General features: G+C 45.9%; 1 protein-coding gene and 1 pseudogene across 1 annotated transcript in view; both read left to right on the plus strand.

Annotated features, from left to right (window-relative positions):
• The first annotated feature begins 5429 nt into the window (after window positions 1-5429).
• The window catches only part of LOC130030168 (ceruloplasmin-like), a 53103-nt gene continuing 30709 nt past the window's right edge, over window positions 5430-27823 (plus strand). The window contains exons 1-4 of the mRNA XM_056121388.1: window positions 5430-5720; window positions 20938-21185; window positions 23989-24201; window positions 25492-25665. Coding sequence (XP_055977363.1) covers window positions 5575-5720; window positions 20938-21185; window positions 23989-24201; window positions 25492-25665 — 781 coding nt within the window. The 5' untranslated portion in view covers window positions 5430-5574. The remainder of the gene's footprint in view (window positions 5721-20937; window positions 21186-23988; window positions 24202-25491; window positions 25666-27823) is intronic.
• On the plus strand, window positions 16120-16271 carry LOC130030878 (uncharacterized; annotated as a pseudogene).

The raw sequence follows: 27823 nt of genomic DNA on the forward strand, positions 1-27823 counted from the left end.
CCTTCCTGCAACCCTCACACCCAACTCCAGCTGCCAGAGTCACGTACCACACACAGAGAAGCGCTTGCCCTGACTTAATGAGACAATCCTAGAGTCTCCTCTGCCAGCTTGGCCGTTTCCAGAGAAGCCCCCATAAAAGCTGGGGCAATGTTGGTTACCATTCCTACCTCTGGGCCAGCATTTCATGGCCCCAGGTGGCCTAACATGACAGGTGTGCCTCCTTATCAAACAGAGCCGGATGTTACAAAATCTGCCTCTTAGTGGCTTCTGTGTCATTGCAAAGTCCTCTTTACAAATGAAGACTCTGGCATAAGAAACAAAACTATCAAAAACAGTGTTACTCTAACACAGTAGAGTACTTTTAGTACTCTTGCTACTAACTTGCTACTAAGGCAAGTACTAAAAGCATACCAAAGTACTGAAGTACAGTATTAAAATAATGCTTTCGAGAACTAAAGCATTACTCTTGTTTCAGAAGCAAGAGGAAAGAGCTCAGAGAGGGCAAGAGAAAGTAACAAGTCCCCCATGAAAGTTCTGTGAGATCCAACCTTGTTATTAACTTGTCATTATTATTATTGTTGTTGTTGTTGTTGTTGTTGCAAAAAGAATTCGAGCAAGCCCAGGAGATGGCTCCAAGGGCTGGAGCTCATGCATCGTGGGAGCTCAAAGTCAATCTCTTGCACCTCTAAGCCTGGGGTCCCAACATCATCATTCTAAAGCACGTTGGTCCCCTCTCCCTGTCAACAAATCATATGCTTAAACTTCTTTTAGGCAATACTGGAGAGATAGCACAGTGCGCTGCACACTTGCCTTGAATGTGACTCACCTGGGTTCTGTCCCCAGCACCCTACTTGGTCCCTGGAACCTTCCAGTAGTGACCCCTGAGCACAGAGCCAGGAGGAACCCCTGAGCACCACGGAGTATGGCCCCAAAACAACTTCTCTCAAGGTCATGAGAGGAAAGACACGAAGAAGTAATTTAAATCTTCTGTCAACAATGACAATAATAACGAAGTCTTCCATAAAGCTGGTAGTTGCCAACACATTCCAGGTTTTCAGTAGACTGGATTTGGGGCCTTATCTTGCCCTGCTGTGACGCCACCCCTCCCCCTACCATGCCAGGAGAATGCGCACACCTTGACCAGCTCCTCACCAGCTGCTGACCAGAAGAGCAAAGAAGGCTGGGCCAGATCCAGTCATTGAACTTGGAGTCAAAGTTCATCCCATGGTCACAATTGCCGACAAAACCCCAGAGTTACACAATTTCCTGTGAGGAAAAAAATATCCCCAAGGTGCTCACAGCCAAAATGACCTACTATTTGATACTTGTAGCCTCTCCCTGCGGTACAGCCTAGCACAGGCCTTACTGGCCCATTTGTGAATAATCCTGTGGCCCAAGCAGAGATACAAAGCCAGTTTATGGGTCAGAACTTTCTTTCTTATCAGTAAGAAACAGACAGGACCAGAGGGAGAAGGAGAGGGAGTTGACGAGGGAGAGGGAAGGAGAGAGAGAGAGAGAGAGAGAGAAGAGGATCTTCCTGTCAGAAAGAATGCTGAAGAGACGTCTCTGGAGAAGGCTGCTTCCTGGACGTTAACCAACACCAAGCAACCCACTCATCTTCGTTGCTGAAGGCAAAGTCTCCTTGTCTAGAGACCTTTAGCACAACCAGAAAAACTGGGGAAAACTGTTAGAACTTGAGCCAGGCAACTCAAATCAGATTAACTTCATAATTCTTTATAAGTAACTACCAAGGCACACCCTGGCCTCCTGGAGTGAGAACATTTCTTCAAAGAGAACTGAGAGGGAAGTTTGTTTGATCCTATCTGACTCCTGTCTTCTCCTTCAGGCGACGCTCACATGGGTCCCATCTCTCTTGAGCGCAGAAGTTTCCCACAGCAATGTTAGTCAATGTGAGTTCACTTTGAAGTGCTTCCCCACTCCCTTTAAAAAAAAATTTAGACACCATGATTTACAATTGTGTTCATGACAGCGTTTCATATATACCAAGTTCCAATTTCCACCCTCCACAGACTGTCTTCTCCACCCAAACCTACCCTCTCCTCACCATGATAGGCTCAGTTCTTCATTTTTTAAAAATTTTCTCACTGAAATCAGTGAGATACGCAGTTACAAGGTTGTTCATATCAGGTTTCAGTTACATAATGTTCCAACAGCCGTCCCTTGTCTCTTCGTGGGTGCATATTTCCCACCAGATAGGCTCAGTTCTGAAGGTCCACTTTGAACTTCCCACACGGGGTCAGAGTCCTCCCACAGTTTCAGGACCCATCAGGCATCCGTGGAGAACAAGGACTCACCTGGGAAACTTCTTGTTTCACATACTGTCTTTCTACCAGTCAGAAAAAAAATCTCCCCTCCTCAGGGAGAGCGAAGTACTGAAGGATGCCCCACTTGTGTGGGCCACTGGAGAAAATGGAACCATTTTTGACAGGAACAACAGCTTGCAAGGTGAAGCCTGGTGGGTGGCGTCTGGCCAAGATGTTGGCCTCATTCTCGTCCCTCAGTAGACCTGAGGGCACAAATAATATGCATTTGTCCTAGAGGACACCTTAGGCCTATGACTTCATGTTCTGTAACCAAACAGTTCAGATTCTTGCTAGCTGGAGCAGGAAGCTCTTCTCTGAACTTCATTCAATCTGAAGAATTCAGTTCAGCTCTGCCCTCAGAGGTCAAGATGTTACATATGACAAAACAGGCCGGGCTGTGGGTCATTAACTTCCTTAAAGTTATTGTTCTGTTCTTTTTTTCCCTGATACCTAAAATTCTCCTTTCCTTGTTTTTCTTGATTTTTCCCCCCAATATCACCTGCGTCACTTGATGTCTCTCCCAAACAGAATGGAAGTTGGTGAGGGTAGGAGGTAGGATTCACTGTGGACAAATCAGTGCTTAAACCAGTGTTTGGGGCTCACTCACTCAAATAAGGGTAAGGTAAAGGCCCTCCCGCTGATCATCAATTTGCTCGAGCAGGCCCAGTAACGTCTCCATTGGAGACTTTGTTGTTACTGTCTCTGGCATATCGAATAATACCTGTTAAATGAAGTAGTCATTTAAGCATCAGGTTGTTTTATCCCAGACCAGTCTGTTCCCACAAACAATTTTTTGCCTATACTTATCTAAGGCATGGAGGCATTCGAGAGGAAAAAAGACATTAGTACAAATGCACGCCATTTTAGTCATGATTTTTTTCAACTACAGATATGAACTAGAGCCGTTACCGACTGGATTCCACGGGAAGTCAAAAGACTGCATGACCGCCCACCTACAAGATGGTCAGACTTCTTCGTCAAGACCCTGAACGACTGGTTTGAGGCTCTTTGTGTTCCTAGAACGAACAAACGCCATTGAGCTACACTAGCACTTGACAGGGATGAATGGAGACATTACTGGTGCCTGCTCGAGCAAATCAACGATTAACGGGAAGTCAAGTAATCAAGTGAAAGATATGACATGAACAAAGATAGGAGATTTCATTTTTCCTAATTAAATTGATATTGAAGTAAGTGAATCATACATTATATGTTTCTGCTAAGCATCATTAAACATCAACCACTTAAGACTCTGGCCAGAGACTGAGGTTACCAAACGGGGAAGGGAGGGAGGCTGAGAGGGCTGGGTGGACCAGGTGAAGGATATTGCATTTGGTGGGGGATGTCTGCAGTCTCATCTTATCCCTAAGGCATGTCAACATTTGCAATCTTGTAATGTTACCTCAATGTTACCTCAATAAACTAGAAGACTCAGCATGTGTCTTTGGCCACATTAAATTCACTACTGAAAGTCTAATTCTACCTTTAGCCGTCCCCGTGTCCCCTTCTACCTGATTTCCTACCTCTCTCTTTTCTCCTCGGGTCCTTACCAGTTAATGGTCCTGTAGACCAGATGCTCATTTTCGTTCATTTAGTTCATCTGATAACTTGGTTTCTCTGCAAACTGCTTTAAGAGCGAAATTGAGCAATATTTGTCTCTCTCCATCTGGCTTATTTCACCAAACACAATCCATCAATGCTGTTGCAAATGACGGGGTTTCTTTGTGTACACACACACACACACACACACACACACAAAGAATATCTATAGATACAAAGAATATATATAAACTAATATATATGAATATATGTATTAGCCAGCTGTATATATATATAGCTGACAAGTAATACTAAAATTCTTCAATATCCATTTTATCAGTCAATGAACACTCTGATGTTTCTAGTTCTCGGCTATTGAAAAATATTGCTGCAGTACACAAGGGATGCATCTGTCTCTTCGAATTCACATTTTTGTTTTCTTCAGAAAAATCCCAAGAAGTAGGATGATGCAATCAGATAGAAGTTCTTGTTATAATTTCTTGAGGACTTTCCATCCTGCTTTCTTTAGTGACTGCACCGTACACAATCCCACTGAACGTGCAATAGGATTCCTCCATCCTCTCTGTACCCACTCCATCCTTTTCATGTCTTTGGGGTTGCTATTCTCACATGTGTGAAGTGATCACTCTTTGCTATTTTGGGTCAGTGGAGGGAGTGAGTTTGGGGCCACAGTCCGAGGTGCTTAAAGCTTACTCCTAAGGCTGTACTCAAAAATCATTCCTAGCCTTGCTGATGGAACTGGGGGTTGGCTGCATGCAAGACAATAGCCTTAACCCTGGTACTATCTCTCTAATCCTGCTGTTTTGATTTGCATTTCTCTAATAATAAGAGATAGTGAAAATCTTTTCATCTGCCTGTTGTGTCGACCCCTCTTTATATTCTACTGGACAAAAATAAAATATACTATCTGCTCTGTTCCTCAGGATAGGGTTTCAATAAAGAGATTTTTTTCACCCTCACATTCACATCAAAGAGAGAATTAGTCAACTGAGTCAATAAACTAGGTTTCTGTGTACTCAGCCCAACATTTGTCTTCATCAACAGGTCAGACTTTGATGATTAAAATAGAGTTATCAATCAGCATTATTGCTGGGCTCATCTGTACACAGCAACACACGAAAGAGTCCAGAAAACTTTCTGGTAAGCTCAGATGTGTTCAGGGCTTGCAAATTAGATAGATCCTTCCAGATAAAATTCTTCTATGGGAGGATATTTAAATCTGTATCTTAAAAGTGCAGCAACTTGTTGCTAGACCTTTTAGAAATAATGAGGCGGCGGTCTGGATCTCTTCTGCATGCTTTGATTTAAGTGTGCTGTGTGGAGGGCATCCTACGGCTTATTGCGCTTATTGCCGGGGAAACAAAGGGAGCTTTGAGCGACGACTCCCGCCTTCCTGGAATTTGCACAATGAATGAGGGAAAGCGGAGTTATGCAGTCTCCCGCCTCCAACAATAACTGTTGACATTTTATTGGTGATCACAGAAGTCTGGCAATGAAGAACTTTTTTTTCCGTCCTGGTTTACGAGAACTGTACTGAAGTGGAAAATGCTATTTGCTTAACAAAATCATTTTGTCTTGTGCAACATTAAATTGTGTCAATCAAGCAAATAAAGGAAGAAAGCCTCATTTATAAAATGGACGGCTCCTGGTTTCAGTTCATTGGGTCGCTGGCTCTTCCAGGGGGGAAACAATGAAGATTCTGTTGCTGGCTGTTTTTCTGTTTTTCTCCAGTTCCTCCGCCTGGGCAAAAACGAAACATTATTATCTTGCAATTACTGAAGACGTTTGGAGCTACGCCTCTGACTCTTTGCAGAAGAAGCTTATTGCAGTAGACAAGTAAGTCGCATTTCTATTGTTTGTTGTGTAGAGACATCACCAGCTGAGAAAGCGAAGTCAGTGAGAACAAATGTTTCTTAAATTTGTTGTGGGCAGAAAAGGCACAATGTGGACTTGAGGTCCAAGATGCTTGATTCGATCTCCTTTCAGTTCCTGTTTGGGGCTTTGGGGGACTTTTCAGAGAGACTCTCTTACACTTACCCCTCTCTCCTGGAAGTGGGTGGGCTTCTTCTTATCTCTCTGATGCTCCTGCAGCTCCCAACACGTTAGGATCTTTTTGTCTGATTGCATTTTTTTTAAAAGAATAAAAATACAAACTGTTGCATTTATTGTAGCATTGACTGATGAGCATTAAGGAAAATTTTATTTTGCACTTCAAAGCCTCATTTGTGAAATCAAACAATTTTAACAAACAAGCCTGTGCATGAGGTTTGCTGGATGTTTCCCGGGGGTGAGCTAAGCTTAGTGCTCTCAGCCTCCGTGTCCTCATCTGGAAAATGGACACAATAACCTCTTGGACAGGGGCTGCTGGAGGCTTGGAAACATGCGAAGCTCTTAGTACAGAGCGGGGCATTTCGTTCAAGTTCAAGAAATGTGATCTCATCAGAAGAAGCCCATGTGACGCAAATGTTCTTAGTTTTAGTGGAAAACCCCCTTGGTTCCAGAAATAGTTTGCCAGACAGAGAAGCTAGAGGATCGTTCTCCTGGAGGGGCCTTCTAGATCCAGAACTGGATCTAGACAAAGCCCATCGTGTGTAAAAATGTTAAATCTGATTGAAATGGGGCAAACCCATATGCAGGGGCCAGGGAGATAGCAGGACTCTGGAGTGCAAGAATTGTATGCGTGATTGATCCCTGTCTCTGCATGACCCCCAGACAAGCTGTATCCTGGATATCCGGGCTTCCACCAGCCCTAGACATTGAACCCTCCATCCTGGTTGGACGACTATGGCCAAAAGTGACCCCTGGACCCTCTGAGCACTGCTGGGGGGGCATAAATAAATAAATAAATACAGATATCTAACATGCTGGAAAAATATTTTTAGAAAATTTTGGGAGACTTTTGAGCAGTTTTCAGTGGCAACTCCTCTCTCTGTGCTCAAAGGGCGTAGCGGTGGTACTTAGGGATCGACATGCAGTGTTGGGGACCACCTTAAACCCAGCTCGAGCTCTGTCATCACAAATTCATGTATAAAAATTTTATTTCAGGCATCTTGGCTTGCAAACTTTTATTGGTAATTTTATACATGAAACATTCAGCACTGCTCCCTCCACCCACGTCCCTCCCTTCTCCCCGCCCTGTGGCAAGCTTCCTGCCCAAGACCAGTTCTGAGGTTCTTTTGCCTTTGGGCATTTGTTATTCTCCTGTTCTGATTCTTCATATTTTTCTCTTCAAAGTTCTATTTTATTAAAGCGCCGTGAGTTGCAAAGTCAGTCACAGTTGGGGTTTTGAAATACAATGTTCCATCACCAGTCCCACCACCAGTGTCTCCTGATTCCCTCTCCTACTCACCCCTGCAGCTCCAGTCTGCCACCTTGACAGGCACCTTTGAAATTTGTTTATTGAAGTTTGGGTCTCATGATTTCGGTGTTGTTGACTGTGCAGTTTGGATATTCAGCTCTATCATTCCTTAACATCGCCAATTCACCTGGGTTTTCTTGACTCCTGTTTGCCTCTCCTCTCTCTCTACTCCCTTTCCCCTTCACTCTATCTCTTCTCCTCCCTACATTCTGGGTGGAAGATGATCCAGGTATTCCTACTGTTTTAACCATTGCATTTCTTCACCAGTTACTCTAAATACCACTGCCACTGTCACTGTCCTCCCGTTGTTCATCGATTTGCTCAAGCAGGCCGAGTAACATCTCCATTGTGAGCCTTGTTGTTACTGTGTTTGGCATAGACAGAAAAACATTCATTCAAAACACGTATGCATACCCTTATTCATTGAAGTATTCAGAACGCATATGTCCTATTATTTATTGCAGCTGAGATTTGGAATCAACCTAGACATCCAACAACAGGTCAGTTGATCATGAAATTGTGGTTGGTATCTATACATCATGGAATACTATGCATCTGTAAGGAATGACGAAATCATACAATTCGCTATAACATGGACAGAACTGGAAAACATGTTAAATGAAGTAAGCCAGAATAAGGACAAAGGCAGGATGAGGTCATTCATACTCTGGTGCTTCATATCCCACACGTGGAAGGGACAGTTCTGAGCCTGGTCCTCTCCTTCTGGCTTCCTGCACTCAGCATCTACCCCTGTAGGAGCAAGTCGCACGGTTTCATTCTTTGTAGGTCAAGTACTGTGCGTTGTGTGCACTGTGTATAGGCACCAGCACTTCTTCACCCACTCACTTATTCTTGTAAATTTCGGTTGTTTTTAGACCTTGGCTATTGCAAATAGTGCTGCAATCAATATAGGAATGCAAACGTCTTTTCTGAGTGGAGTTTTGGGGCCCTTTATGTAGATGTCAAGAAGCAGTATTGTTGGGTCCTAGAGAAGCTCAATGCCTAGTTTTTTGAGCTGTGTCCATATTGTTTTTTTCGAAAGGCTGGACCAGTTGGCATTCTCACCAGCTGTAAATGAGGGTCCCGTTTTCCCCACATCCACTCCAACACTGGTTGTTTTTGTTCTTTGTGTTGTGTGTTAGTCTCACTAGTGTGACATAATATCTCAATTGCATTTCTCTAATAGTAAGTGATTCAGAGAAATTTTTTCATATACCTCTTGGCCATCTCTATGTCTTCTTTGAGCAGGTTTCTATTTATCTCTTGCCCTCATTTTTGGATAGCACTGGTTGTTTTTGTATTGAAAGATTCGACTAGTGCTATATCTATCTTGGATATGAACCCCTTATCAGATGAGCGGTGAGTAAATCATTATCTCCACAAATGCATTCTCAGGGTAATAAAACACAAATAAGTCAATTAAGTCAATTAAAATCTGTTGCTGAGACTGTATTTAAAACATTTGTCGGCCATCTTTGAAACGTTCAGAATAAGAGAAGGAAGACATGGAGGGTGCGGGATCCCGGAGGAAAAGAAAAAAGAAAAAACAGGTTCCAAAAAGAGCCGAGAGCACCGGGAAGTTCCAGATGGAGTAGGCGCCGCATCCCGCCTCCCCCAGATGGAACCCTGGTGACCAGAAGCCTCTACAAACACAGCTCGAGTATGCGGGAACGAGGACTTTTTCTCAAATCTGCCGGACTACACCTCCCAGGTAACCTCTGATCCCGGAAGTCATGCCCACAGCCCGCCCCCCAGCGCCATCTTTGAAACGTTCAGAATAAGAGAAGGAAGACATGGAGGGTGCGGGATCCCGGAGGAAAAGAAAAAAGAAAAAACAGGTTCCAAAAAGAGCCGAGAGCACCGGGAAGTTCCAGATGGAGTAGGCGCCGCATCCCGCCTCCCCCAGATGGAACCCTGGTGACCAGAAGCCTCTACAAACACAGCTCGAGTATGCGGGAACGAGGACTTTGTCTCAAAACCGCGCGGCCGCTTACGCGGCCGCGCGACATCTCTCTATATACAAAGTGATCAATGAGAAGTAAACCACCCAATCTTTCTCCCTGAAAATCAGAGTTAAGTTTGGAGCATGGCCACAGCCCCAGAAACACAAGGACTTAATGCAGAAACCAGCAGCTTAGAGCAGAAAAGTGAACGGACGATGCGTTAACCCAGGCCATCATTTCTGCCCAGAGGGGAAAAGGGTGTTGCCCCATTCGCCCTCTCTTCTCTGGAAAGAAGGATGGCGGCCGCATGGGAGCCTTGTGGACAGCAGGTATGAGCCGGGGGTGTGGGAGCGACTAAAACCTCATGGGAAGGGGGGCGTTCCAGTCCGTCCTTCACGCCCTACCGAGGTCACCAGTCACCCCTCACGAGCGGCTCTCCAGCACGGCCACGGCCCCAGAAGCACAAGGACTTAATGCAGAACCCAGCAGCTTGGAGCAGAAAAGTGAACGGACTATGCGTTGATCCAGCCCATCAAGTCTGCTGGAGGGGAAAGGGTGTTGCCCCATTCGCCCTCTCTTCTCTGGAAAGAAGGATGGTGGCCGCATGGGAGCCTTGTGGACAGCAGGTATGAGCCGGGGGTGTGGGGGCGACTAAAACCTCATGGGAAGGGGGGCGTTCCAGTCCGTCCTTCACGCCCTACCGAGGTCACCAGTCACCCCTCACGAGCGGCTCTCCAGCACGGCCACGGCCCCAGAAGCACAAGGACTTAATGCAGAACCCAGCAGCTTGGAGCAGAAAAGTGAACGGACTATGCGTTGATCCAGCCCATCAAGTCTGCTGGAGGGGAAAGGGTGTTGCCCACTCGCCCTCTCCTCTCTGGAAAGAAAGATGGCGGCCACATGGGAGCCTTGTGGACAGCAGGTATGAGCCGGGAGTGTGGGGGCGACTAAAACCTCATGGGAAGGGGGGCGTTCTGGTCCGTCCTTCACGCCCTACCGAGGTCACCAGTTGCCCCCCACGAACGGCTCTCCAGCACGGCCACAGCCCCAGAAGCACAAGGGCTTAATGCAGAACCCAGCAGCTTGGAGCAGAAAAGTGAAAGGATTATGCATTAATCCAGGCAATCATTTCTGCCCAGAGGGAAAAGGGTGTTGCTCCCTTCCGCCCTCCTCCCTCTGGAAAGAAAGATGGCGGCCACATGGGGGCCTTGTGGACAGCAGATATGAGCCGGGGGTGTGGGGGCGACTAAAACCTCATGGGAAGGGGGGCGTTCTGGTCCGTCCTTCACGCCCTACCGAGGTCACCAGTTGCCCCCCACGAACGGCTCTCCAGCACGGCCACAGCCCCAGAAGCACAAGGGCTTAATGCAGAACCCAGCAGCTTGGAGCAGAAAAGTGAAAGGATTATGCATTAATCCAGGCAATCATTTCTGCCCAGAGGGGAAAGGGTGTTGCTCCCTTCCGCCCTCCTCCCTCTGGAAAGAAAGATGGCGGCCACATGGGGGCCTTGTGGACAGCAGATATGAGCCGGGGGGTGTGGGGGCGACTAAAACCTCATGGGAAGGGGGGCGTTCTGGTCCGTCCTTCACGCCCTACCGAGGTCACCAGTTGCCCCCCACGAGCGGCTCTCCAGCACAGCCACGGCCCCAGAAGCACAAGGACTTAATGCAGAACCCAGCAGCTTGGAGCAGAAAAGTGAAAGGACTATGCATTGATCCAGGCCATCAAGTCTGCCGGAGGGGAAAGGGTGTTGCCCCATTCGCCCTCTCCTCTCTGGAAAGAAAGATGGCGGCCACATGGGAGCCTTGTGGACAGCAGGTATGAGCCGGGAGTGTGGGGGCGACTAAAACCTCATGGGAAGGGGGGCGTTTCGGTCCGCCCTTCACGCCCTACCGAGGCCACCAGTTGCCCCCACGAGCGGCTCTCCAGCACGGCCACAGCCCCAGAAGCACAATGACCTAATGCAGAACCCAGCAGCTTGGAGCAGAAAAGTGAAAGGACTATGCGTTGATCCAGGCAATCATTTCTGCCCGGAGGGGAAAGGGTGTTGCTCCCTTCCGCCCTCCTCCCTCTGGAAAGAAAGATGGCGGCCACATGGGAGCCTTGTGGACAGCAGGTATGAGCCGGGGGTGTGGGGGCGACTAAAACCTCATGGGAAGGGGGGCGTTCTGGTCCGTCCTTCACGCCCTACCGAGGTCACCAGTTGCCCCCCGCGAGCGGCTCTCCAGCACGGCCACGGCCCCAGAAGCACAAGGACTTAATGCAGAACCCAGCAGCTTGGAGCAGAAAAGTGAACGGACTCTGCATTGATCCAGGCCATCAAGTCTGCCGGAGGGGAAAGGGTGTTGCCCCATTCGCCCTCTCCTCTTTGGAAAGAAAGATGGCGGCCACATGGGAGCCTTGTGGACAGCAGGTATGAGCCGGGAGTGTGGGGGCGACTAAAACCTCATGGGAAGGGGGGCGTTTCGGTCCGCCCTTCACACCCTACCGAGGCCACCGGTTGCCCCCCGCGAGCGGCTCTCCAGCACGGCCAGGACTTCAGAACACAGAAACCAATTTCTTAACTATCTGACTTTCAGTAGAAATACTTCCAGGGTCAATAGGTAAAAGAGCAGAAATCCAAAACCAACATTTAATTCTTGAACCCAGCCGTAGAAAGCAAATCACTTCACAATGCTTTTTCAGCATGTCTGATTTGGGGGGGGGGGGTAAACTCTAAATAATAGTGGTGAATCTTTTATTGAAACAATGAATCTAATCAAAGCAGATAGAGTGTTAACTAGAATTCATCTGCTTCACAGGGACGGGGAGGGGTGGGGGGTGGGGTTTTATTGGGGTTCTTCATGGTAAAAAATAAGTATTGGTAAAGGGAAATGTGTTTGATATTTGCATGACTGAGACATAAACCTGAAAGCTTTGTAACCTTTCCCACAGTGATTCAATAAATAAATTAAAAAAAAAAAAAAAAAAAAAAAAAAACATTTGTCACCTAGTAGTACTGTGGGAAAGCATTGCAGTCGACCCTGGTTCAATCCCCAGCACCGTGTGTGGTCCTCTGAGCATTGCCACAAGTGATTCCTGAGCACAGAGACCAGACTTGGTCCTAAGCACAGTCAGGTGTGGCCCCCCAAAACAAAAAGAATAAATTTTAAAAATCTATCAATTTATATGTTAAATTTCCTAACCACTCACTGCCAATTGGTCCGTACTATCCTCACTAATTTTATGTATACTTGAAATTTTTCACAGTAAAACCACAAATGCATAGCTGATAATATTGCCTTCTTGATAACACATTATTATTATATCTAATTAATAATCTAATAAAATCTCACTTATAGAATGACATCTCATTTATTAATATTAATTTAGTGATAAACAGAACACCTCTGACCTCAGGATAACTAACTGTAGAGGCCGGGTAGATGGTCTCAAGGGTTGGGGTGCATGCGTTGCCTGCTGGAGACCCCATGCTTGATCCCCAGCACCTCATGCTCCCCATACCTGCTAGTCCTACCAGGTGTATCATGGCGGTCCCAGGCTACAGGGCCTGAGCAGCAGGACCTCCATGTGCCGAACATCTTACCCCATAATTGAATGAGATGGAAAAGGTAGAGTTTATAGGGTGGGTAAAACTGAAAGCACTGGCAAAACAAAACATCAGAACAGAAAAACTATGAGTTTGGGTTTTGGGAGAAGCGGGATCTGGGGGCTACTCCCAGTGATTCTCAGGTGCTGGGTCAAGGCTTAAGTCCAAATGGCCAAGAATATGGTGCTACTCAGGCCCTGTCATACTGGCCACGCTATGCTGGATGCCTCCAGGGCCACACCTGGTACTGCCCAGTGATCTGTGTCACACCAAGGACCCGACAGACATCAATGGTCTAGTTCAAGTGAACTTGAATTAGGGCTAAATTCTTTTTCTATTTTGGGGGCCACAGTGTGGAGCTTAGAGGCTACTCAGAGGACCATATGCAGTCTGGGGTTCTACAGTTCAACTAGATTTAAACCCTAATCCTCTACTACTTTTTCTCCAGCCCTACCATAGGAATTTTAAAATGAAGAAACTAAGGTTTAGTTCTCTTGTATCAGTACCAGTGATGTTCAATTCTAATGGCTGAGATGGAACGTATTTCCTTACATTGAGTACTGCCATTTGCTTAGATCAATACCTTACTTACCTGTCTCTTCAACAAATCTTAACAAGATAGTCTATAAAATACTGTCTCTGGGCAAGGGACTAGCATGGATCTGCATGGGAGAAGGCCTGGGTTTGATCCCTGGCCCCACCGAAGTATAGTTTCTGCTCCTGTTGTTTATATTTAAGAATAAAAGAGATGCATTTAAAAAGAACTTGCAAGCTCAACACTGTGTTCCAGGCCCCAGTTAGGCATACTTTGGAGTTTATTAGCAAGATCATAATCTCAGACTTGTTCTTTCCTGGTGAACTCTAGGGAACTTGAATTAGGGCTAAATTCTTTTTCCATTTCTGGGACCACCCCGGTGGAGCTTAGAGGCTACTCAGAGAACCATATATAGTCTGGGATTCCACAGGTCAGCAACATACAAAGCAAGCCCCAAACCCCATCTTAAGTCTCTGGTTCCAAGAGGTGAAAGGTTTCAATGGAAAAACATCCACCACAGATCTCTTTGCTGTGGGTAATATAGGCTGTCACTCAGGTTTGGTGATTCTGATTTCATATAAGATTCCTGTGAATATTTTACTTTATAATTTACTTTATAATAACTATTTATAAATAATAATAAATGTAATAAATAAAATATTTTACTTTATAATTCCTCTGCCCCTCTCGGAGAGCCCGGCAAGCTACCGAGAGTGTCTCGCCCACAAGACAAAGCCTGGAAAGCTCCCCATGATGTATTCGATATGCCAAACACAGTAACAATTGTCACAATGGAGAGGTTACTGGGTCCACTCGAGCAAATCGATGGACAACAGGAGGACAGTGACAGTGACTTTATAATATTTTACTTTCTAATAATTTACTTGTTAAACCCCTTGTAGGCATGTGAACTAAATCAGAAATTAAATAGTAAAGATGGCATTACAAGCAGCAACAGTGGTTGAGAAGATATAACAGCATAAATTCTGGGCCCTTTGCACAGAGAACAAACCATCAGCAGCCCAACCTACCCCAGATAACCCTAAGTTTTCTGATGATGGTAGTAAGTGATAAGAATTCCCTATAAATTCACATTCATATTTACCAATATATCCCCAAAACAGACTAACCCGTGTGTGTGTGTGTGTGTGTGTGTGTGTGTGTGTATAAAGTATCCACTGTTTGAGAAAATAGGAAGTCAAGCACAGGATTTTTTCTAGGGAAAACTTACATTGAAGGCATTGCTTCAACCTCTTTTAAAAAGGCCTTCACATTTTTAATGCTGCTTCAAATTTTAAGTATTTGCTGAAATGTCTGGAAAAGTCTCTGTGAATGACTCAGACCCTAAGGTGGTCGGCAGCGGCCAGGGGTGGCATAAACATGGGACAGGAGGACTGTATGAAGGAATGATTGAGTCATCCTGAGTGTCACCTCTTCCAGGCGCTACAATTTGCTGTCCCAGGTTCTATTTTTCTTGCCAATAAATCTCAAAGAAGGTGGACAACTAGGGCCTGTTTTCAGACCACTGGTAGGAGCTGGAATTCCCTCAAGTGTGTGTCTGGGCCCCAGTCTGTGTCTTTGCCAACCCATTAGTTTAGGGCTGTCTGGTTTGGGAGTCCTACACAGAGTGAGTAGAATTTCTGAAGGACCCACAAATATGTAGCACTGTAGCATTGTGGTCCGGTTGTTTATCAGTTTGCTCAAGCAGGCACCAGTAATGTCTCCATTCGTCCCTGTCGCGTGATAGTGTAGCCCAATGGCATCTGTTCACTCTAGGAACACAAAGTGAGCCTTGTTGTTGCTGTTTTTGGCATATCGAATACACCACGGGAAGCTTGCCAGGCTCTGCTGTGCGGGCGGGACACTCTCGGTAGCTTGCCGGGCTCTCGGAGAGGGGCGGAGGAATCGAACTCGGGCCAGCTGCGTGCAAGGCAAATGGCCTCCAGAACCCATGGTGAGGAGCAAACGCAATAGCACAGTTGCCTTTTGGATGGGAAGAGTGTCTGGACCGAACACGTCTAAAGCAAAGAATTCTCTAGGCCAGTGTTTCTTAACCCTGGACCCGTGCAGATACTTCAAGGGGATCACAGGTAAAAACTGCATAGATGGTAGGCCCTGCCAGGAGATGAGGGGCCCAACTGGTAGGGAGATAGATGGGGCGGGAGAGGGGTTAGGGAGGGAGGCGTGTAACAGAAAGGAAACAACACAAGGGAGCCATAGGAGCAAAAAGGTTGAGAGTCCTGCTCTAGAGAAAATCAGGGAGATTCGAAGAGACTTGAGGAGAATTCAGCAAACCAAAACAGCGCTGAAGATGGAAGGGGCATATGACAAGGGCTAAGGGATGACACAGGTCCTCAGAGACAACAAGGAAACAGGTTTTCACGGCACAGTCACAGCGAACTGAGCTCTGCCGCTCACCTGAGCAGGCCTAGAGGGTGCCCAGAGTTCCAGGCCAGCGCTGAGCACACCCAGCACCATGATTCAAGGTGGAGCCTGGTTCAGAGAAGTGTGGAATCCTGAGGCGGGATTGGCATATTGAAGACGCCACTGGGAGCTTGCCAGGCTCTGCTGTGTGGGCAGGATACTCTCGGTAGCTTGTCAGTGCTCATTTGTCCTGCAGCAATGGAACAAATACCAAAATCCCACTCCTATGAAGGAAACCCAGGAGTCACGCGTGCTCACACACAGCTCCCACGTTTTAGGAGCCATATCTCGATTTCTCAGTTGACTCTGAGGAAACAACTTTCTGACGATCTAAGCGAGGCAATATTTTTGAGTGCTCAGCCATTAAAAATTTTGCTTCTGAATCTGAATCTACCTGGCAGGGGAGATACCATGATCACGAAGGTGGTTTTCCCAGGGCGAGGCTTATCCATTGCACTCCGGATGTGCTGACCCCTGCGATTTCCCCAAATGTGGGAAACTCGATTTTTTTTTTTTGGCAGAGCCTGGCAAGCTCCCCGTGACGTATTCGATATGCCAAACACAGTAACAACAAAGTCTCCAACAGAGACGTTACTGGGCCCGCTCGAGCAAATCAACGAACAACGAGAGGGCCTTTACCTTTACCTTTACCTGAGTCTACCAGAAATGATAGGAACTGGCTCTAGGATTGTAGGGGTGTGTGTGTGTGTGTGTGTGTGTGTGTGTGTGTGTGTGTGTGTGTGTCTATGTGTTGGTGTGTGTGGGAGGATTGGTAAAAAGAGAAACATGACTCCTTGGGGGGGAGCATATCTATTATACAGAGAAAAGTGGAGATTACAGTGGTTAACAGGAAGAATTTCAACTAAAGTGAATTATTTAGTGGGTTCTGGGAATAGCTCCACCATACTCGTTCCACTGAACATATGGCAGCCAACTTCCTTCAGACTTCCAGGAACTGACCTGTTTGCTCCCTTCTGCTCTGGAGAATAAACAGGCCCCGATGACCCTCCAGGGCTCGTTGGGGGCCAGACACAAACAGACCTCTGTCGAAGCTTCACATGATGCGGATGATTTTCTGGTTTTGTTGAGATAAGTTTGTTTCACACATTAAAGAAAACAAAACCCGGGGCAGGAGCAATAGCATAGCAGGTAGGGCGTTTGCCTTGCACGTAGCCGACCTGAGTTCAATCCCCGGCATCCCATATGGTCCCCCAGCACCACCAGGAGTAATTCCTGAGTGCAGAGCCAGGAATAACCCCTGAGCATCGCTGGGTGTGACCCAAAAAGCAAAATAAATAAATAAATAAATAAAAAATAAAAAAAGGATATTTAAATTTCTATACATAAGAAAGAAATTCCAACATTAAAATTCCTTACTCGGGGCTGGAGCGATAGCACAGCAGGTTATGCATTTGCCTTGCATGATTCCCAGCAACCCCTGCACATTGCCAGGTGTGACCCAAAAAGACAAAAAAAAAAAAAAATTCCTTACTCTATTAGAACTTCAGGCCAATTATTTTACAAGTCATTTCCCCCCCAGTCTTTGTACTTCAATAGATGAATACCAAATCTAGGCAACTCTCCTCCAACCTTGAAAAATGAGATGCAGGAGAATTTCAGTGCAATCCTTTTGACAAAGCTTGACATCCCTTCCTATAATAGAATGTGACCGTGTTTAGCAACTATATACACATACATACTTTATTGAAATAAAGCCTTGGGAAATTAAGGATTGGTCTGGAGAGATAGCAGGGAGCAATGTGTTTGCCTTGCATGCGTCCAAGCCCAGTTTGAATCGATAGCGCCCCATATGGCCCCAAAGCACAGTAGTAGTCCCAGAGCACAGAGAAAGGAATAAGCCCTGAGCACTGCTGGGTGTGATTCCCAAATAAACAGAATTCAAGAGCTATTTTCAAACTTTGCCCTTCTGTAAACTGTGTATCTGCAGGGTGGAAGAGAGAGTACAGGGGTGAAGATGCTTGCCTTGTATCCAGCAAACCCCAGTTCAATTCCTAACACCGTACCTGGTCCCCCCAAGCACCGCTAAGAGTGATCCCTGAGCACAGAGCCAGGAGTAAGCCCTGTACACTGCCACTGGTGGTCCAGCACCAGAATAAGAACAACAAAGTGTATTCATAGATGTGGCAGGACACAAACTTGAACATCTCTATTGGAAGCAGTCTCTTAGCAAGAAGAGTTAGGTTGAGGTCACTGAGTAAATTCAAGGCTTGGACTGGCTCACGTTAGAAGGAGCTCCCAGGTTATGCTTAGAGCAGACGGGGAACCTCTCAGAGCAGAAGGCTTTGTGACCACAGCCATATGCCCCTGTGACACTATATTCCCATGACTTCCTCCCAGGATCAAGGACCACATGAAGCGGGGTTCACAGCACCTCACGGTGACTCTTATTCAAACTTCTAGTGAATAAGCCCAGAGTAGATCATGCCTGAGCTGCAGTTCACTCCCATCCTGCTGGTTTTTCTTGTACATTTTTTTTTATTTATTTAATTTTGGTTTGGGGGCCACACCCAGCAATGGTCAGGGATCACTTCTGGTAGACTTGAGGAACTACTGTGTGCAAGGGCAAGCACCCTACCCACTGGGCTCTCTTTCCGGCCCCTTTCCTTGCATGTTAATGTCCTTCAAAACGTCTCTGTACTGTCTTCAGTTTTTCTTCTGCTTTGTTCTAACAAGATGGAAACTGCCACAATTAGAAAATGAACACAAATAAGAGAGATAATCTCCCCATCCAAAACACACACACACACACACACACACACACACACACACACACACACACACCCCATGGGTGAAAAAGAAGGCACTTCCCTGTTTTTCTAATTTCCTGCTCAGCTTGCCTCCCAGCAGGAGGGGGAAAGAGACCCTCCTCATTCACTTTATTCAGTGAACAATCTGAAAATCCTGAGGTTCAGACAATCCTGGGGAACTAGGGGTCCTTGGTCCATGGTGGCAGCCGTGAGATGGTGGATGCTGAAGCCCTTGGCTAGTCCAGAGATGAAGGCTCTGCTCACTCCACACCAGCTCTACACCTGGACCCGAAGGCTTGACCCGATGGCTGCAGGCAGCCAGGCCTCAGCATAGTCCTGCGGGTTGTGGACGGGAACCTGCCATTTCCCTGCCTCAGCTTTTCAAGGAACATGGGGCAAACACCCTACGTGCAATTTTTGCGGCTCAGGGACCCAGGAGTTTAGAGCAGCAACCGAACTCATCTGGGCTTTGTGCTAAAGGCAGAAACCAGGCTCCACCTTGACCCTCAGAATCACAGGGGACACTGGGGCTGGCGCCAGGGACCCCTACATTTTGCCCAGATGACAGCATTACTCGGAGCCCTGGACTTTTCTAAGCCAGTCCTGTAAGCTCTACATAATGAGAGCCTGGTTCTGGCCTGAAAATCAATAAGGAAAAGTCTCTCTCCCTCTTCCCATGAGCTAACGGCTGGGAAACAGCAAGACGGAGGTTATTCCTCGGTCAGGCTTACTTTAGCACACAAAGGCCCTGGGAGGGAAATGGGGAAGGTGAAAGGTCACATCACACACACCCAAGAACAAGCACATGTTGTAAATGACCCCAGGCGACCCCATAATTCAGGAGTCCCCAGAGAACCTCTAACTGCCAAGGCCTCCAGTTAAAAGACCCTAAGAGCAAGACCAGTTCAGAAATTTGAATCTCTTAATTATATTTCTTCTCCTTTTTCTTTTTCCAGTATGTAACTTCTTTTGTCAATGTTTTCTGCTTGCTTGCTTTTTAGTACTTTAAACAACCACCAACTTAGAATCAGCCACCAACTTAGAATATAAACATTTCCTGCTTTCTGGTATTTTCAGTAGGAAGAACACGGGGGTGATGAGAAGCCCAAAGAAATGAAAGAACAAACCCAGCATTGCCGTAGACCAGCTACAATCTTGGTAGAGTGATGCTAAAAGAAAAAAAGCGAGAGAATCGAGCCCGGCAAGCTACTGAGAGTATCTCGCCCGCACGGCAGAGCCTGGCAAGCTCCCCGTGACGTATTCGATATGCCAAGCACAGTAACAACGCGTCTCACAATGGAGACGTTACTGGGTCCGCTCGAGCAAATCAACGAACAACGGGAGGACAGTGCTACCGTGCTACAACTTTACTTTAAGGGACTAGTCACATGCACACACAAACGCTTTGATATCTTCAGAGTGACGAATGTTTCTAAACTCACTTCCCTCCTAGTAACTGGAAGAGGTACACCATAGTTAAGCCACATCTCAGCTTCTTTGCCTTAATATTTCACTATGGGACTGGAGAGGTAGTACAGGGGTCAAGGAGCTTGTGGCTGGCCCCTGTTTAATTCCTGGTATTGGCCTATGGTCCCCTGAATGCTCCTGAGAACCTCCAGGTGTGGCCCAATCCTTCCCAAATGAATATTTCACTTCAATTCTGTGACCTGTTTCATATCGCTTCTGTGTTATAAATATGAAAATATTGCAGAGAATGCTCTGATGAGGAAGGAGACTGATATCTCAATGGTTAGAGTGCATGTGCCCAGCCCAGGGGGGTTTGTTTGTATGTTTTTCACTTATGAGCCCCACCGGGTAGTGCTTAGAACTAATTCCTGGCTCTGTGCTCAGGGATCACTCCTAGCAGGGCTCAGGAAACCATATGCAATGCCAGGGATCAAATCCGGGTCTGCTGCATACAAGGTAAATGCCCTATTATCTCTCTGCTGCCCCAACCCAGGTTTGAGTTCTAGCACTACGTGATCCCCCCTGAATCGCCAGGTGTACCCTTGGAGGTCATCTACACCACCAGGTACCCATTCTCAGGCCTCACATCAATTCCCTGTTGGTCCTGTTGACCAAGAATCACAGTGGGGCCCCTGGCCTCCTGTGCCCCTTGCTGAAAGGAAATGCTCTGATGAGATGTAGCACGTCTTTATAGCCCTCATAAGTGATTCTGCCACATACTAAACGTGGGACTCCACACAAAAAAAGAAACAGCAAGGCTCTGTGTCAACTCCCCCCACCCCCATTATGTTCAGGGGCAACTCCAAGCAATGGGCAGATATTTCTCTTTTTTTCTCATTTTTTAAAAATTTTTAAATTTCACTTCATTTTTATGGGCAAACACTTCACGTGCTACAGCCATAGATTTCTTTCCTTATAATATCGTGTGCAGAGCAATGACTTCGATAGTTATCTCCTTCTCCTTTGCAGGGAACAGGCTAATTTCTACCTCCAAAGTGGCCCAGACAGAATCGGAAGAACATACAAGAAGGCCTTGTATGTTCAGTACACGGACAAAACCTACACAAAGACCGTTGACAAGCCTAAGTGGCTGGGCTTGTTAGGCCCCATTATCAAGGCTGAAGTAGGAGACACCGTCTACGTCCACTTAAAAAACCGTGCATCTAGGCCTTACACCTTCCACACGCATGGGATAGAGTACTACAAAGAACACGAGGGTAAGTCCAGCTCCTCCTTTTGCAGCTAAGATTTTCTGGGCAGTGAGAATCCTGTGGCAAGGATTTAATCGCTAGCACCCAGTTCCCTTCCAAGCAAATAGCCCAAACGGGAGAAAAAGGGAACATGTGTTAATCCAAGAGGAAGCCAAAATGCGGGGGAAGAAACACGCCTGGGAACAGAATCACCCTAGATTTGAAGTCCTGTGTAGGAATACGCCACGGCCATTGTGGCCTCCCAGCCGACCTTAGGGTCAGCTCTGTCCCAGCACAGCAGCTCTGGTTTCATCAGACATCAGTCAAATGGGGCACAGGACCCCACATTGCCTCAGAGGCCAAACCAAAGGGTCATTTGCATGGAGGAGTTAGACCACAGATAAGTGGTGTCTGAGACTGATGATGAGGCCGAGGGCGGTGATCACTAGCCTCATGCTTGATGGTGATGGTGACAGCAAAGGGGTAATATTTGGTTGTAATTAAGAGCAAGGGCTTCAAAATTACTAGACTAAAATTTGAAGACCATCTTTGCCTTTTATTGGCTGAGTGCCCTTGGCCAAGTAACTGAAATTTTCTGTGCTTCACCTTCACAGTATTTATACATATAAACAAATAGATACATACACATATACCTTCAGCTTCCCAATATCTATACATATAGATAGATATATGTCTATACCTATATGTATTTATAGATGGATAGATACATATATCTATATCTATATAGAGATACACATATATAGGTATCATATATACACATACATCTGTATCTATATGCATATATAATCTAATAAAGATTATGTGTATCTATATGTATATATAGATAAAGAGTACAAAGCAATAGCTTAAAAATGCCCACTATAGGACAAGAACTGAGAGTTAAAAGTAGGTGAAAGGATATTCTTGTGGGGCTGGAGTGATAGCACAGCTGGTAGGGTGTTTTCCTTGCACGCGGCTGACCCGGGTTCGATTCCCAGCATCCCATGTCATCCCCCGAGCACTGCCAGGAGTAATTCCTGAGTGCATGAGCCAGGAGGAACCCCTGTGCATCGCCGGTTGTGACCCAAAAAGCAAAAAAAAAGAAAGAATATTTTTTATAATTTATTTTGTGCTTGGGTTTTAATTACACAATGATCAAATGCCTATCCCTCCACCAGTGCCCATTTTCTACCACCACGAATCCCAGTATCCCTCCCAGACCCCATCCGCCCATCCCACCCTGCCTCTGTGGCAGGGTATTCCCTTTTGTTCTCTCTCTCCTTTTGCGTGTTGTGGTTTGCAAAAGAGGCATTGAGTGGCAATCATATTTGGTCTATAGTCTACCTTCAGCATGCTTCTCCCATCCTGGGAGGATCCTCCCAACACCCTTTATTTGGTGCTCCCTTCTCTATTTGAGCTCCCTTTTCCCCTAGCATGTGCGGCTGGCCTCCAAGCCATGGAGTAAACCTCCCGGTACTAATCTCGGCTATTCTTGGGTGTTAGTCTCCTATTTTGTTATTTTATGTTCCCCAGATGAATGCACTCAAAAAAAGAATATTCTTGATAATCTTTCATTATCAATATTGCAAACTACAATGCCCAAAAGGAGAGAGAGAGAGAGAGAGAGAGAGAGAGAGAGAGAGAGAGAGAGAGAAGAAAAGCGCCTCCCATAGAGGCAGGCAAGGGATGGGAGGGGGGTGGGAGGGTGGGAGGGAACCTGGGTACACTGGTACTGGGAAATGGTGGAGGGATGGGTGTTGGAACACTGTATGACTGAAATCCAATCATGAACAGCTTTGTAAGGGTCTATCTCACAGTGGCTCAATAAAAAAGTTTTTCTTAAAAATGCCAGCTATGGAACTGGAGCAATAGCACAGCGGGTAGGGCATTTACCTTGCACGCAGCTGACCCAGTTCGATTCCCAGCATCCCATATGGTCCCCTGAGCAGCGCCAGGAGTAACTCCTGAGTGCAGAGCTAGGAGTAACCCCTGAGCATCACCGGGTGTGACCCAAAAAGCAAAAGAAAAAAATGCCAGCTACATTATTAACAAAAATGTTGAGACCATGCGACAGCTTATACTGAAACTCTAAGGATCAAGTCTGGAAATTCAGATAAAATTATATTTGGTTGATTATTAGTTTTCTTTTTCAGATGAATTCCTTTAGAAAAATCAATATTATAACTATGTTATTTCAATTCTATCTATAACAAGGTCAACTAGGTATGAACGATTGGCCTTGAGCGAATCATGCTTAAAGGCAAACCGACATGGGCACTTGTCCTACTATTCTCCCCATTTTTGTGTCTGTTTGGAAATTTAAAGAATGAAAAGTAAAAGATGTTTTTAATTCCATGTTAACAAATCAGCAAAACATCAGATATCACATAAGAAGTTCCATACTATAGAACAAGCTGGCATTTTGCTATTTCCAAAATGACTTGGGGATGAAGACGGCTCATGAAATCACGAAGCAGCCTCTCACTGTGTTCCTGCCTGTTACTGCTCTCTGACACCTCAGCCAAGTCGAAAAAAAAATAATTAAATATTCTATATCATTCCCTGACCCCACCGCTTGGGGTGCTCTCCTTGCCCTCTATTCAAACGGGACAGAGTCAATAAGTATCTTCTTTCCCATATAAGTATTCTGTGGCTGCTCGAGGAAATCGATGAACAACAGGATGACTGTGACACTGTGAAGTATTCGTAACATTTTCAAAGGGACACACACTCAATGCTGACTAAATATGCGCTGACTGAATGAACAAACTATCAACTCTCTCGTTTCAAGTTCTAACACATTCGGTCTGAAATTCCATTCTCTTCCTAGGGGCCCTTTACCCTGATAACACCACAGGGTTTTTAAGAGAAGATGACAAGATCTATCCAGGCCAGAACTATACCTACAGACTGTTTGCCAGCGAACCTCACGGCCCAGGGCATCAAGACAGCAACTGCGTGACCCGGATTTACCACTCCCACGTGGATGCACCAAGAGACATTGCCTCAGGCCTCATAGGGCCTTTGATAATCTGTAAAAAAGGTATGTGGATGTGTGTTCTCATTCTTGCTTGGGGGGAGATAGCATCCAAAGGCAAGAGAGGGGCTGGAGCAATAGCACAGCAGGTAGGTCATTCTCCTTGCACGCTGCCAATCCGGGTTCAATTCCCAGCAGCCCATATGCCCCCGAGCACTGCCAGGAGTAATTCTTGAGTGCCTGAGTCAGCAGTAACCCCTGTGCATCTCCAGGTGTGACCCAAAAAGAAAAAGAGAAAAAAAGGCAAGAGAAAGGCAGTTTGGGGCCAGAGCGATATAGTACAGTGGGTAACGACTTTATCTTGCACGAGGCCAACCCAAATTTGATCCCTGGCATCCCATATGGTCCCCCCGACCCCAGCACTACCAGGAGAGATTCCTGCGTAGAGCCAGAAGTAACCCCTGAGCATCTCTGGGTGTGGCAAAAAAAATAAAGGCCAAAAGAAATAAAAGAGAAAGACCATTTGTTTTCAATAGAATTCACATCTTTTTCCTGATTGCTCCTCCCTGATTTTTCCTTCCTTTTCCCTAGATAAACAGAGTCCAGGAGAAAAGGAATGGTGGGACAGTGCAGATAGGGCTCCGTGGAAGAAACACTCTTTCAACGTTGCTCAATTTCAATACATTAGGGTCAGGAGTTCTATATCTAATGTCCTACCACAGTGCTGAAGAAATACACGATTTTACCTACTGTGACTGTCTCAGTAGCATTCTTTAATATTAAACGATTTCTAAGCAGAAGGGGCCAAGTCGTAGATCAAGAACGCGAGGTCCAATTCTTATTTGAGCAGTAATTAGTTACTTGCAAGTACCTGTCTCAGGTTATTGTTGTAAGCACCAAAATACACATACAAAATTTTTAATGAACCTTTTAATTTTCATAAAAACCATTTAATCGTGATGTGTTCAGTAAACATCCAGAGAGATGAGGTCTCCCAAGCTTAGGAGACTGTACGTAAAATTCCTTAAGAATCTAGGGAGAGAATAGTGTGGTGAGCACTTGCCTTGCAAGTGGTCAGTCCCAGTTTGACCCCCACAGATGGCCCCTTAGCATTGCCAAGAGTGATCCCTGAGCACTGAGCCAGGAATAAGCCCTGAGCAGTGCTGGGTGTGGCCCCAAACTACCCTCTCGCCCCCCTCAACAAAATTTCTATTTCTATAAAGTAAGATGGACTTGTACAAAGTGTGGTATATCAGGAAGATAAATATTAGGAAAAAATTAACTATAAGATACTAAACCACATGCCATAGATTTAAGTTCTAAAATATAAATAAATAAATGTGACTTTTACTTCAGATTCTCTGGATGGAGAAAAAGAAAAGAACATTGACAAAGAATTTGTGGTCATGTTCTCTGTGGTGGATGAAAATCTCAGCTGGTACCTAGATGACAACATCCAGACCTACTGCTCAGAACCAGAGAAGGTCGACAAAGAGGACGAAGAGTTCCAGGAAAGTAACAGGATGCACTGTGAGTTTCCAGAAGAACATCATCACTTGCCTTCTTCCTATTACTCCGTCCCTTCTGCTAAGCTTATTTCTGTACGTGAATCAGTAGCATGTCTCTGTGCCCCTGGAAACAAATCAGATTTGGTGTCCAACTTGATATTCAGCTATTAATCAAGTAAAGACAAATTCACCACGTTGCTCCCCAAACAGCATCAGTTAGGGTTTAATGTACCTGTATGCTCATACTTAGGTAATAATTTCTCCTACACACTCACTCTAAAAATTATCAGTCTGCCTAAAGTTATTAAAATAAATGCCTGAAATTATACCGTAAAGAACTGAACTATGATTAAGAAAGTAGTTTAAAGCAAGATCTAAAAGTTTGCATATACATATCCCTGGGTCTCAGGCCCCTGCATTATTTATTTTCTATTTTTAATTCACCTTATTTCTTCTAGAAACATTTTCTTTCTGTCTGGACTACTCCTTTGTTCTCAGACACAGAATAATGAGCTCACTAAGCTTGCCTACTGCCCAGAATTTGCATAAGGAACCAAATCCCTTTACATCAACTAAATAAAAAATTTTTTATGTAGGAGTACTGCTATTTATTCAGCCACTAATTAGCTGATTGAATTGTGCTTATTCTCCACCTTACTTTTTTTTTATTTTTTACAATTTTATTTATTGAATCACCATGAGAGCAGTTACAAAGCTTTTGGGTCTAAGTCTTGGTCATAAAATGAAACACCCGTACCTTCACCAGTGCCCATTCTCCACCCCCAACAACCCCAGTACACCCCCATCCCACATCATCCCCCTACCTGTGGGGTAGATGATTTCCACATTACTCTCTCTCTACTTTGATCACATTCAATATTTTGACACCAGACCCACCATTATTATTTGAGATTTTACCCCAACACTCAGATCTGCTGAAAAGGCAATAGTAGATAATTCGTTTTCTATTGCTGGTTATTATTATTATTGACTTCTTCGTCAAGACCCTAAATGATCGGTTTGAGGCTCTACATGTTCCTAAAACGAACAGATACCATTGGGCTACGCTAGCACGCAACCGGGATGAATGGAGACGTTACTGGCACCCGCTCAAATAAATCGATGAATAACGGGGATTAAGTGATTAAGTGAAGTGATTGCTGGTTATGAATAACATATGATGTTGCGTGGCTGCAGTAGTGGCTGTGAGATTTTGAAATTCCGAAATTTTAACTCTTAAATCTGGAGGGATTTCTACCCAAACCTGCTGGGTTCTGAGATTTGTTCCTGAGTCTCTGGAATCATGGCCGTTAAGCAGCTTGATCAGGAGCCAGAAAGGCCATTCATGGGCGATGACTTGGGGTCTCATTGGGGGGGAGAGGACAGGACCGGCTCCACCCCCATCCCATGAGACCCAACAAGTTTCGTCACTGCGGACCCAAGCCTGACTGTCCAATGGCCTCTGAAGGATGACAGCCACCAAGCCACCAAGGGGGAGCAGGTGGAGGGACAACACAGTAACCTACTATGGGGTCCAGATGCATTTCTGCCAAAAGCCACTGGGTTTCAAGATTTGTTTCTGAGTCTCTGAGATCATGGCCATTAAGCAGCTTGATCAGGAGCCAGAGAGGCCGTTCGTGGACGATGACTCGGGGTCTCGTTGGGGTGGAGAGGACAGGACCGGTTCCACCCCCATCCCATGAGGCCCTGCGTGTCTCGTCACTGTGGGCCCAAACCTGACTGTCCAGTGGCCTCTAGAGGATGGTGGCCACTGGGCCGCCATTGGGAACAGGCCAAGGCACGAAACCTATTCCCACCTGGTTGGCCCAGCACCGGTAACCTACTGCAGGGACCGGACGCATTTCTGCCAAAAGCTGCTGGGTTTTGAGATTTGTTTCTGAATCTCTGACTGGGATCATGGCCATTAAGCAGTTCAATCAGGAACCAGAGAGGCCATGCCTCCAATTATATAGCTGAGCCAGAGGTGGTTTGAGGGTGTGTTTCCCACATACCTAACTTTTGGCTGTTTACTTTCTTGGTAAACTTTGCCCCAAGTTTTTGGGGTCTGGCCAAAGGCACAGCAGCAATTTTGGGGTATCTGGAAGTCTGAAGGCGCCATCAGGCTGCTGATGCACTCGCCTCGCAGGTACAGATTGACCTGCTAGCAGCACCATACCCCC

This window comes from Sorex fumeus, unplaced genomic scaffold (assembly GCF_029834395.1).
Source record: "Sorex fumeus unplaced genomic scaffold, SorFum_2.1 ptg000044l, whole genome shotgun sequence".
Lineage (NCBI taxonomy): Eukaryota > Metazoa > Chordata > Mammalia > Eulipotyphla > Soricidae > Sorex > Sorex fumeus.